This window comes from Pseudopipra pipra, chromosome W (assembly GCF_036250125.1).
Source record: "Pseudopipra pipra isolate bDixPip1 chromosome W, bDixPip1.hap1, whole genome shotgun sequence".
NCBI lineage: Eukaryota > Metazoa > Chordata > Aves > Passeriformes > Pipridae > Pseudopipra > Pseudopipra pipra.
In genome coordinates, this window is record NC_087580.1 from 54,285,339 (window position 1) to 54,299,052 (window position 13,714).

At 44.0% G+C, this 13,714-nt stretch overlaps 1 protein-coding gene across 1 annotated transcript in view; it reads right to left on the reverse strand.

The window, feature by feature from the left end:
- Positions 1-664, reverse strand: part of LOC135405094 (CDC42 small effector protein 2-like) — a 51,226-nt gene extending 50,562 nt beyond the window's left edge. Inside the window, exon 1 of the mRNA XM_064639807.1 lies at positions 611-664. Within this exon, the coding sequence (XP_064495877.1) occupies positions 611-664 (54 nt within the window). The remainder of the gene's footprint in view (positions 1-610) is intronic.
- Between the last annotated feature and the right edge of the window lie 13,050 nt (positions 665-13,714).

A 13,714-nucleotide genomic window follows, 5' to 3' on the forward strand; every position in this document is an offset into this window, starting at 1 on the left:
CCCACTCCCACACTCATATTCTCACCCATGCTCACTCGCTCTCCCTGGCTTGTGAGCCTTCCCTCCCTCCCGCCCCTACTCTCTCACCTGTCAGCCTCCTCACTCTCTCACTGCCTCTCACCCATCCTCTCTCTGACTTAATTTAAATGAATGCTAAGGAAGGCAGAGGAGGGATGGATTTTATCCTATATTTCTTAGCAATATTTCCTTCCTTCACCATTGTCCAGCCACACAGGAAAATAAGCCTTAAATAGTATGACATTTCCAGGTTTACACCTGATTTTTGGTAGATGTTAGAGAAACTATTTAGGTTCTCCTCACTCTCACCCTCTTTTTCCCCTTCATTTCTCTCCTCCTATAGTTCAAACATATAAAGGCTCTATTCAAAGACTTCAGACAGATTTAAGATTAATGATAGGGAAATATCTCTATGACAGTCTAGATCAGACTCTTTTCTTTCCCAGCTAAACTAAGATGGTAGTTAATTCCTTTATTCTCACTGGGTTCAGTCCAATAGAGCTAATTTAAGAAGCTAAAACAAAACCAAAAAAAAGAAAAATTGAACAATATATTGAATTCCACACAAAACAGTTCCATTACTCATACTTACAGGTTGAGGCTGTTCTGCAATACAGCAGTTGAAACACAACCAGAACTCGCTCATTGTTTACAGTCTGAAGTGCAAACAGATGAAAAGCAGGATTCAATCTCTGCAAGTGTCTCAAGGTAGCAATTTCTTTAAATAGATTAATTTATAATAGTTCCATTGTGAAAGGTTTCTCTGTTGAGCTTTTCGCTGAAGAAAAGTCAGTCCCCGGATAAACAGGTAGAAGATAATTTATTTTGGAGTCTTCTTTCAGAAGACTGGTCCCAGCACCACGCAAGTGTTACATATGCCTCTTTGTTCACTAGTCTTATGTGAGCCTGAAAAGAAAGAAGTACATTACATCAGAAAGAAAGAAGATGCAGAATGTCATACTCACAGACTGATTTCTTGATAATATTTTGAACAGAATGGAGACACACTATCAAACAAGTTACACATTTCTTTCTTTTTAAGAGTCATCTCTTAAAAGTGTAGGAGCAGGAAATTCCAAAGTATCGTAAGTCAAGCAAGTGGGGCAGAAGGCTGGCTTGGCTGAGCAGGGATCTTCTAGAACTTAGACAAAAAAGGAAAGTGTATGGACACTGGAAGGAAGGACAGGCGACATGGGAGGACTACAGAGATGTTGTTCGTCACTGTAGAGAGAAAATTTGTGTGGCCAAAGCTCGATTGGAGTTCAAGCTGGCCAGCACTATGAAGGACAACTGTAAAGGTAGACAAATCTTTGGAAGAATTACATAAGGAGGAAAGAGTTTAAGTTCACTCAAGAAAGCTTTGCTGCCTGGGAAAAAATCTTCCCATGAATAGTTTTATGTGTTCTCTCTTCCTGCATGCCAGGGAGATTGACTCCCTGTAACAAGAAAAGATAAAGTTCTGCAGAAAGAGATCTGGGGGTTTGGGTTGATGGCAAGTTGAATATGAGTTAACAGTGTGCCCTGGGAGCCAAAAGGGCCAACTATATCCTGAGGTGCATCAAGCACAGCATCACTAGCCAGTCAAAGGAGGTGATTGTCCCACTCTACACTGCCCCATCTTGAGTACTGTGTGCAGTTTTGGTCACCTCAGTATAAGAAGGACATCAAAATATTAGAGTGTGTCCTGAGGAAGGCGACCAAGAGGGTGAAAGGTCTCGAGGGCAAGACTGAGTGGCTGAGATCACTTGGCCTGTTCACCTTGGAGACTGTTGAGGGGTGACCCCATCACAGTTTACAACTTCCTCAAGAAGGGCAAAGGAGAGGGAGGTGCTGATCTCTCTCTGGTGATCAGTAATAGCACATGAGGAAATGGAATGAAGTTTCATCAGGGGATGTTCAGATTGGACATTAGAAAAAGGTTCTTTATCGATAGGGTGGTTGGTCACTAGAACAGGGTCCCCAGGGAAATGGTCACAGCACCAAAGCCTGTCAGAGATCAGGGAGTGCCTGGACAATGCTTAGTCATGATTGAGTTTTAGATAGTCCTGCGAGGAGCAGGAAGTTGGACTCAATGATCCTTATGGGTCCCTACCAACTTGAGATATTCTATGATTCTACAGTCACTAGTGAAAATGGCATATACCAGAAATTCAAGTGAGGCTGAAATTTTCTAACTTCTGCTAGGTGAACCAGCATCAAGAACTGGCATCCAATTTTCTGATCTATTCCTAATTTTCACTATCTTAATGGAAAATGACAACTGATCATGCACCCCTGTAACTTCTTAAGGAATTCTACTTATTGACACTTCATATTTCTCAATGGAAAAATTACCCAGTCCAATCACAGAGCAAGGTAGCAAGGTTTAAATACTATTTGACCTCAATCCTGTAGCACAGCTGTCAAAGATATGCTTTTCTAGATCTAGAGAAAAAAAGCATCTCTGTATTCTGAAAACTTCACACCTTAATTAGAGCTAGAGATTTTCCAGAAATCTTTGTTGGAAGTGCCCTGATAAGTTTTCTTTGAAATAATATTGACATTTTTGAAAAGTTGAAGGGAGGGATTCAAACTAATTCCTGAAGCTGCTCTGAAAGCATTGATTATCTCATCAGGCCACATGCACTTACAGAAGCCCTCTTCCTTCCTTCGCCCTAGCAGTGCAGGCACTTCTAGGAACTTTGGCAAGGCTTTTAATGTACCAGTTCTCTTTTGTACTCTCAGATCCCAAGAAATCCAATTTTCAAGTAACTCTGCCAGACAAAGCACAACACAGGCTGAATAAGGTTGAAAGAAAACCCTTTTTCACTTCCTCATAACTTTCCCATAGTTCCCCCAAAATGTTCCATGTTTAGTTTCAAGTTATGAATAAAAACATTGAAGAAACTTCTTCAAAGTTTAAGCTATACTTTTTGGGGGCATTTTTCAATACTAAAAGGATAGGTCTTGATTCTGTACGGTGACCCATTTTATTAATGTCCTTTTCTTTATGATAAGCTTTTGAACATTATGACTGAAGTTACTTATAATTAGACATTTTCTTATAAGAGATCTTTCTTTCTTTCTTTCTTTCTTTCTTTCTTTCTTTCTTTTAAAAGATTTTCTTATATTTTGTGATCATTAGTCATTTGGAGTCTTTTTTTTCTTCCTGCTTATATCGAAATAGTTTTTCTTATCTCCTTAAGTAACTTGAGAGTAGTCTGTACTTCAAATTAAGCTCAAAACAAATTCATACCCATGAAGGACCATCATATTATGAGAATGTGTTGCTTCTGAATGAAGTTTTAAAGAGTACTGTAAATGGTGAAGCAGGATATCCTTTTATACACAAGGAAAGAACAACAACTTTACCAAATAAAAAATACACATCTCTCTACCAGACTTCTTTTATTATTTTAAAACAAATATTTTGAGGGGAAAAAAGACTACTCCATAACATATATAAAAAAATAGCCAAGCAAACATACAGTTAGCTTAAAATAAAAGCACATGGTGCACAAAAGACGGATATCCAACACCAAAATGCAACTTCAGTGGAGATCCCAGTATTATTGACCTACTTAAGATACAAACTGCTGTGAACATAGGCATTTCCAAAATGTTCCAGAAACATTATTACAACAAAGTAAGTATTCTCAACAGAACAATTAGTACTGTTCTGAAATCTGAATATACAGGAACTTAAATTGTCTCTTCAGAAACTACCTGCTTACCACACCAAGAAACACCAAATTGTATCCCCTGTGTACCTATGAAAAGTTCAAGGCATTTATTGCTAAAGATGCCCATTTAGAAAATGCCCTATGGGTCAGACCTCAATCTTGACTAAGTCATCTAGAGTTTTACTGCCAATATAACTATTGTAAAGCTGAAATGATTTGGCTTTCCTATTAAATGACTGATGTATACAACGGCATATAGCTTACCTACGTTGATAGGTATCCAGTGAGGAGAAAAAGCCTAGAAGAGAGGTGCCAATTTTAGATGCTATGAATTATTTTTCCAACTAGTTTTAAGACAAATTGTACATACATGCAAATGCCAAACAGGCTCATTTCAACTACTCAAACTGAAAGCTTCTGACAAAATCATAAGCTAAATCTATTAAAAAATTAAAATATTACAATCTATTAAATATGAAAGAAGCTTTATACATCTCAGTTCTTAGTCAGTGACACAGGCCATGTGACAAGTGTACTCTGACCCCAAATAACCAGTATTTGAACCCAACAACGAACTTCTAGTTAATATTAATTACAGCTATTCAAAATTCTATTCACATACAACAGACAGAAAATATCTGTATAACATATAGTTAGAAATTACACTTCTACATATCCTCTTAAAAACAGGATATATCACAGATAGGATATGATTTTCAAAATGCTAAGTCTGTCTGGCAATGATTTAAAGAACTTCCATGAATAAAATACATAGGTAATTTCATATCACTAACTATTCAATCTTTTTCAAAAGTATGCTAACAAAATGTCTTTTAAAACATTTCACAGTGTAAACAGTTAATTGTGCTGCTCCTGTAATTTCTGAGAAATCATCTTTGCTGCTTATAACACTATTTCTTAAAAAATGCTCCAGTGGAATGAATTGTGATAAATATTTCTCAAACTAAAGACCCTTCTGTCAGAATAGGAAATATTTCTGACATATGCAGGACATATTTCTGACACATTCTGACATTCTATTCTATTAGTATCCTGTATTAAATATATTTATATAATGTATAACATATTCTACTGCATGCATATACATACACACACCACATACTGTAATATATTGAATAAAATTTAGAATAGAATGAAACAAAATAGAATAGAATGGAATAGAACACTTCAGTTGTAAGGGACCTATAACAGTCATTTAGTCCAACTGCCCGACCACTTCAGGGTTGACCAAAATTTAAAGCATGTTATTAAGGGCATTGTCCAAATGCCTCTTAAACACTGACAGGCACGGGGCATCAACCCTCTCTCTAGGAAGCCTGTTTCAGTGTTTGACCACACTCAGTAATGTTTCCTAATGTCAAGACTGAACCTCTTCTGATGCAGTTTTGAGCCATTCCCACACATCCGGTCAAAGAAGACTAGGGAGAAGAGATCGGCACCTCCCTCTCCCCCTCCTCAGGAAGCTGCAGAGAGCAATAAGTTCACTCGTCAGCCTCCTTTTCTCCAAACTAGACAAATCCAGAGTCCTTAGCCACTCCAGATAGGACATGCCTTCCAGCCCTTTCACCAGCTTTGTTCCCCTCCTCTGGACGCATTCAAGTACCTTAACATCTTTCTTGAATTGTGGGGCCCAGAACTGCACACAGTACTCAAGGTGATGCTGCACCAACGCTGAATACACAGGATAATCCCCTCTTTTGACTGGCTGGTTATGTGTTTCATACATCCCAGGATGTGGTTTGCCCTCTTGGCTGCAAGGCCCACTGCTGACTCATATTGAGCCTACTTTCTGCAGGGCTGCCCTCCAGCCACTCGTCTCCTAATTTATACTTGTACCTGGAATTACTCCATCCTAGGTGCAGAATTCAGCATTTGGACTTGCTAAATTTCATCCCATTAATCAGTGCCCAATGCTTTAATCTATCTAGATCCCTCTGCAAGGCCTCTTGTCCCTCTAGAGAGTCAACAGCACCTCCCAGTTTGGTATTGTCAGCAAACTTGCTAATGGTGTATTCAACTCCTGCATCCAGATCATTGATAAATATAGTGAACAGAACTGGCCCTAGAATTGAGCACTGAGGAACACTGCTGGTGTCCTATTGTCAGCCAGATGTAGCCCCATTCACTACAACCTTTTGAGCTCTGCCCTTCATCCACTTCTTCACCCAGCACACTGTGGACCTGCCCATCCTGCAGTTGGACACCTTGTCCAGAAGGATGCTGTGAGGGACAGTATCAAAAGCCTTACTAAAATCCAGAAAAGCTACATCTGCTGCCTTCCCTTCATCCACTAGGTGGGTGACCTTTTCATATAAGGATATCAAATTAGGTAGAACATCACTTTCCCTTCATGAATCCATCTTGACTGTGTCTGAGGACTGCATTGTTCTTTAAATGCCTTTCAGTAGTAGGCAGTACAATCTTCCCCATAATTTTTCCAGGAACTGAAGTTAGATGAACAGGTCTGTAGTTCCCTGGGTCTTCCCTCACCTCCATGTTGTAGATTGGAATAACATCAGCTAGCTTCCAGTCAGCAGGGACCTCCCCAGACTCCCAAGACCTTTGGTAAATGATCGAGAAGGGTCCTTCTATAATATCCACTAGCTCCTTCAGTACTTCCTTTGATCTGTTGCAGATGGAAGCTGATGGTATCATTCCCACCTTTAACCCCTCTTTTGAATGCAAATAGATGTTATCAGGTGTGTTAAACAGGTGTTGCTTAATGCTTATGGAAAGCTTTTGTATTTTATGTCCTGCTTGAAAATTGTTTAGGATGTGGTGCCAGAGCTGCAGATCACTACTTCTTTGGCACTCAGCCTTGGGTTCTGCACATCCTGAGCTAAACTTTGCTTGAAACTGAGTAGGGGACACCTCCCCAAATGACTACCAGCAACCACCAGAGACTCCTGAAGAGGCCCACGCAGGCGCAGTAACCAGTACTGTATAAGGTTTCACAGAAATTTCACAGAATATTCTGAGTTGGAAGGGACTGACAATGCCCAACTCTTAAGCGAATGGCCCATACAAGGATCAAATCCACAACCTTGGTGTTATTAGTGCCATTAAGCAAGCTAAATGACTATGTATTAGGTAGGCAGTAACTATGTATTAGATAGGTGGGTTTATGTAAACTTAAGTGTATAAATTTTCTGGCTTTTTACTCCTTGGTGTGCTTGATTTGTGGAAAAACTTCTACCTTGCACCCTGCGCAGAATAAACGTCTCCTTTCTAAACCTGACTTTTTGTCCATCTTTAGAGAGTTCCTAAATTTGGGTAACACAGCCAAGCTGGTCTTCTGTCCCACTTGCTTGGCTTTTGACACAGTGGAATTGCCTGTTCCTGTGCTTCTAAAAGGTGGTTCTTAAAGACTGACCAGCACTTGTGGACTCCTAAGCCCTCAAAAGCAGATTCCCAGAGTACTCTGCCAAATAGCTCCCTGAGTAGCCTAAAGTTTGCTCTCTTGAAATCCAGGGGAGCAACGCTGCTGACCTTTTTTCTCATTACATGGAAAATTTTAAACTCAACCATTTCATGATCTCTGTGGCCAAGACAGACACCTACCATCACATCTCCCACGAGTTATTTACAAATAGCAAATCACAGAATCACAGAGTCAGTCAGGTTGGAAGGGACCACAGTGGGTCATCTGGTCCAGCCTCCCTGCTCAAGCAGGGCCATCCTAGAGCACATGGCACAGGATTGCATCCAGACGGTTCTGGAATATCTCCAGTGAGGGGGAGTCCACAACCTCTCTGGGCAATCTGTTCCAGTGCATGGTCACTCAAACAGTAAAGAAGTTCTTCCTCATGTTCAGGTGAAACTTCCTGTGCATCAGTTTCTGCCCATTGCCTTGTCCTATGGCTTGGCACCACCAAGAAGAGCCTGGCTCCATCCTCTTGACATCCACCCTTTAGATACTTATAGACATTGATAAGGTCCCCTCTCAGTCACCTCTTCTTGAGGCTGAACAGGTCCAGTTCCCTCAGCCTTTCCTCATAAGAGACATTCTCCAGACTCTTGATCAACTTTGTAGCCCTCTGCTGGACATGCTCCAGGAGCTCCATGCCTCTCTTGTACTGTGGAGCCCAAAACTGGACACAGTACTCCAGATGTGGCCTCACCAAGACTGAGTAGAGGGGCAGGATCACCTCCTTCAACCTGCTAGCAATGCTCTTTCTAATGCATCCTAGGATTCCATTGGCTTTCTTGTCCACAAGGTGACACTGCTGGATCATGGACAGTTTGTTGTCCACCAGGACCCCTAAGTCCTTTTCTGCAGTGCTGCTTTCCAGCAGGTCGCCCCCCAGCCTGTACTGGTGCCAGGAGTTGTTCCTCCCCAGGTGCAGGACCCTGCATTTGCCCTTGTTGAATTTCAGAAAGTTCTTCTCTGCCCATCTCTCCCAACCTATCGAGGTCCCTCTGAAGGGCTGCATAAGCCTCTGGGGTATTGGCCCCTCCTTCCAGTTTTCTATCATCAGCGAGTTTGCTGAGGCATCTACCCCCTCATCCAAGTCATTGATGAACAAGTTAAACAACACTGGGCCCAGTAAAGAACTCTGGGGGACACCACTAGTGAGAGGTCTCCAACTAGACACTGTACCACTGATCGTGATGCTCTGGGATCTGCCATTCAGCCAGTTCTCAATCCATCCCACTGTCCACTCATTCAACTCACACTTCTTGACTTTGCCTATGAGGGTTTCATGAGAGACAGTGTCGAAAACATTGCTGAAGTCAATATCCACTGCTTTCCCCTCATCCATCCAGGTAGATGTTTCATTGTAGAAGGCAATCAGGTTGGTCAAACATGACTTACCTTTAATGAATCCATGCTGACTACCCCTAGTCACCTTCTTGTCTTCCATATGGATAGAGATTGCCTACAGAATAAGATGCTCCATCACCTTTCCAGGGATTGAGGTGAGGCTGACTGCCTATTAGTTCCCTGGGTCTTCCTTCTTGCCATTTTTGAAGACTGGGGGGATATTTACTTTCTTCCAGTCCTCAGGCACCTCTCCCAATCTCCATAACTTTTCAAAGATGATCGTGAGTGGCCTAGCTATGGTGTCTGCCAGCTCTCTCAGCACCCCTGGATGCATCTCGTCAGGGCCCATGGACTTGTGGATATCAAATTTGCCTAGGTGTTCTCTAACCCAATCCTCCTTGATCAAGGGAAGGTCTTCCTCCTGACATTCCTTTACCCTGGTCTCCTGGCTCACAGATCCCTGAGGGCTGGTCTTATCAGTAAAGACCAATGCAAAGGAAGCATTCAGTAACTCTGCCTTCTCTGGGCCTCTGTTACCTGGGCTCCCCTCTCCATTTACTAATGGACCCATGTCATAGGTTTACTTGTTCTAAAAAAAAAAACCAAGGGGGAATATTTTTTCTTTCCCCTGCATTGCTGTAAAAGATGGATGTTGAACGAGGTAAGGTGTTTGCCTAGGGTAATTGACACACACAAAGGAACTAGCTAGCAGATCCACATTACAGACTGATAGTCCTCAGAAGACTGTGGAGGGGGGAGGTGATGAGTTCTTTTTTTTTTCTCCCCTCGAAAACGGCACTTCACATTTACCCTGACTGAGGGAGGGTATGTGTTGGAGGGGTCCGAGGTTCACTTTGTTTTTGGCCTGGTCATCTGGTCCCAGTTTGCCTCTGTTTTCCTGCGCACTGTTCTGCCCCCAGCCCAGACCTGCTCTGACTTCATTGGAGAGGCTTGACCCATCTGCAGAGGAACCTTTTGGGGAGGAGGTCTCCCTTTCCCTCCTCCATGTTGGCAGCGGTTTGTGCCCATCGATGAAGGGGGGGAAATCCCGGCCACAGACAGCCGCAGTCAGCATGAGTTTTGTGGAAAGAACCCCCTTTTCCCCCCTTTCCTCTTCCCCTTCTCAGTGGGGGGAGGAGATCTCCATTTTCAGCTTCTCCCACGCACCAGGGCCCCCACACGGCGACCGCCAGAGCCCAACAGCACCCCCTGCCAGTCACCAAAGAGCAGCTGCAGGTTCTGCACCTCGTGAGATCCAACAGCGCCCCCTCCTGATCATGGTTAGAATTGCACCAAAAGGCAGAAAATACTGAACTGGTTCCTTTTTGAAGGGGACTTTTGAGTACAGGATTATTGTTTAGTTGTTTTTGTGTTCTTTCGTTGTCCTGCCAATACACATATATCCTTTAATAAAGGGCTGTTATTTTTTCCTTTCTCCATACTTCCTCAATTGGAGCCTCTTAATTTCAGATTTACAATTGCTTAGAGGGAGGAGCTTGGTCTTCCTCATAACTCATCCTCCTTAGCAAAACACTTCAGTCTCATTAAACTGAGACAGTCCATCTTATCCTTTGTTTTCCTTTTGTTATTGATGTATTTGAAAAAGTCCTTTTTGTTACCCTTGACATCCTTGGTCAGATTTAATTCCAGATGGGCCTTGGCCTTTCTAGTCTCATTTCTACTTACCTGGACCACCTCTCTATATTCCCTTCAAGTGGTCTGACCTTGCTTTCATCTCCTGTGAATTTTTTTCCCATAGTTGAGTAATGGCAGTAGTCATCCATGCAGGTCTCCTGTCCCCTTGGTCTGATTTCTTTCTCATTGGGATGCATTGTTCTTGAACCTGGAGGAAGTGAACCTTGAATATCGACCAACTCTCTTGGATCCCTCTTCCCTGTAGGGCCTGTTCCCATGGGATTCTTCCAAGAAGATCCCTAAAGAGGCTAAAGTTAGTTTTCCCAAAGTCCATGGTTGTAATCTTGCTCACTATCCTGCTACCTCTTCGTTCAATACTGAACTCTACAATCTCATGATCCCTTATAGCCAAGGCTGCCCCCAACCTTCATATCAGCAACAAGGCCTTCCTTGTTGGTTAGTATGACGTCAAGCAGCAAACCATTCCTTGTGGGTTCCCCCACTACCTGTGACAGGAAGTTGTCATCAATGCTTTCCGGGACTCTCCTGGACTGTTTGTGCTTTGCTGTGTAGCTTCTCCAGCAGATGTCAGGGTAGTTAAAGTCCCCCACAACAACCAAGGCCTGTGACTGAGACTGCTTCTAGTTGCCTGTAGAAGGCCTCATCCACTTCCTGCTCATCATCAGGCAGCCTGTAGCAAACACCCACAATAATGTCACCCATACTAGTTTACCCTTTTATTCTAACCCATTAGCTCTCGACTTGCTGATCATCCTCACCAAGACAGAGCTCGATACATTCCTCACCACCCAAGGATGATGAGGGAGCTGGTGGAAGAGCCCACCAAGCCACTCTCCATCATCTACCAACAGTCCTGGCTCACTGGGGAGGTCCCAGATGATTGGAAGTTGGCGAATGTCACGCCAATCCACAAAAAGGGCCGGAAGGAGGACCCAGGAAACTACAGGCCCGTCAGCCTGACCTCAGTGCCTGGCAAGGTTATGGAGCAGATCATCCTCAGTGCAATCACACAGAACCTACGGGATGGACAAGGGATCAGACCCAGCCAGCACGGGTTTAGGAGGGGCAGGTCCTGTCTGACCAACCTGATCTCCTTTTATGATCAGGTGACCCACCTGGTGGATGAGGGGAAGGCTGTGGATGTGGTCTACCTGGACTTCAGCAAAGCCTTTGACACCGTCTCCCACAGCATACTCCTGAAAAAGCTGGCAGCCCACAGCTTGGATGGGGCACTCTGTGCTGGGTTAGGAACTGGCTGGAGGGCCGAGCCCAGAGAGTGGTGGTGAACGGTGCTGCATCCAGTTGGCGGCCGGTCACTAGTGGTATCCCCCAGGGATCAGTGTTGGGCCCAATTCTGTTTAATAACTTTACTGATGATCTGGATGAGGGGATTGAGTCTACCATTAGCAAATTTGCAGATGACACTGAGTTGGGGGGGAGTGTCGATCAGCTGGAAGGCAGGAGGGCTCTGCAGAGGGACCTGGATAGGTTGGAGAGTTGGGCTGATTCCAATGGAATGAGGTTCAACAAGGCCAGGTGCCGAGTCCTGCACTTTGGCCACAACAACCCCTTGCAGCGCTACAGGCTGGGGACAGAGTGGCTGGAGAGCAGCCAGGCAGAAAGGGACCTGGGAGTTTGGATTGACAAGAAGGTGAACATGAGCCAGCAGTGTGCCCAGGTGGCCAAGAAGGCCAATGGCACCCTGGCCTGTATCAGGAACAGTGTGGCCAACAGGTCCAGGGAAGTGATTGTTCCCCTGTACTCAGCGCTGGTGAGGCCACACCTGGAGTACTGTGTCCATTTCTGGGCCCCTCAGTTCAGGAAAGATATTGAGGTGCTGGAGCAGGTCCAGAGAAGAGCAACAAGGCTGGTGAAGGGACTCGAGCACAAGTCCTATGAGGAGAGACTGAGGGAGCTGGGGTTGTTCAGCCTGGAGAAGAGGAGGCTCAGGGGAGACCTCGTCACTCTGTACAACTACCTGAAAGGAGGTTGTAGCCAGGTGGGGGTTATCTTCTCCCAGGTAGCTATCAGTAAGACAAGAGGGCATGGTCTTAAACTCTACCAGGGGAAGTTAAGGTTAGATATTAGGAAGAAATTGTTTACAGAGAGGATAATCAGTCATTGGAATGGGCTGCCCAGGGAAGTGGTGGATTCTCCGTCCCTGGAGGTTTTTAAGATGAGACAGGATGTGGCACTTAGTGCCATGGTCTAGTAACCATGGTGGTAGTGGATCAAGGGTTGGACTTGATGTTCTCAGAGGTCTTTTCCAACCCGACCGATTCTATGATTCTATGATTCTAGGTGTTGCCTCACTGTCATGGTTTAAAAATGGTATTCCCTAATTTAGTATTCCCACTAAAATGAAAAACCATGAGCCATTCCCCTCCCCCCACCCCCTCTTGTGAAAGAGACAAAAAGGCAGAGATCTCAAGTTGAGATAAGAACAATTTACTGGAAACAGCAATGAGATAAGAAAATAAACAATAACAGTAACAATATTAATAACAAAAGTATACAAAAAAAGGGTAAAACATGTAAAAAATGTTCACTGATGGACCCAGTACTGCATGACCTCTGATACAAAGAACAAAATGGCCTCTGGACCCTCCACACGCCGCCTTCCTGACTTCAAGCCATGCTCCCTTCCTTCTCAGAAGTGAAAACCCTTTACTTCTGCCCCCCAGCGGTGACATGGGTGGTATAGAATAACAACCTAGGTGCACCCACACAGCTCCAGGCTCCTCACAGCTACTGCGAGAAAATTAACTGTGTCCTGGTCAAAACCAGGACACTCACAATGAGGGCAACTCCACCACTGCGCTTTCCTGGTCTGTCTCTTCTAAACAGCATGGAGCCCTTCATGACAACATTCCAGTCATGTGAGCTATCCCACCACGTCTCCATAATCGCAATGAGATCGAAGCCCTGTGACTGCACACAGAACTCTAGTTCCTCCTGTTTGTTCCCCGTACTGCATGTGTTGTTGTATGGGCATTTAACAGAAGTATTTAATGGTGACAATACCCCAGTGGGAGTGCAAAGGGATGCCCCATAGTCCTGTCTAGTGGTTGCATCTTTGGCTGCTTGTGCTTGATCGAGGTATTCCCTCTTAAGCCTTCTTTTGCTACTAGGGTGTTTCTTCAATGTGTCCCTGTTGGCTTCTATTATCTCAGGAGTCCCTGGCTCATTTCTATAAGACTGCAGGTGTGTTCCAGTGTGGCCAGCATATTTCAGAGTCACCTGCAGAGGATCCTCACAAGTACCCTGTCCCTCTAATTTTTCCATACTATCCCATAGTCTGCCAGGGACAAACCTGATATTGTCCCCCTCCCCCATCACATCTAGTTTAAAGCCCTGCCAATGCGACCCGCTAGTTCCCAGGCAAAAACTTCTTCCTCACTGAGAAAGTTGAGTCCTGTCTGATGCCAACATGTGTGGTGCTGCGTAGGCTATTCCATTGTCAAAAAAACCTGAAATTTTGGTGGTGACATCAGGTGCAGAGCCATCTGTTTCTTTCAATTTTGCTGCTTCCAACAGGAAGTGTGAAGAAGAAAATAACTTGTGCCCCAGAATACCTTACTAAACATCCCAA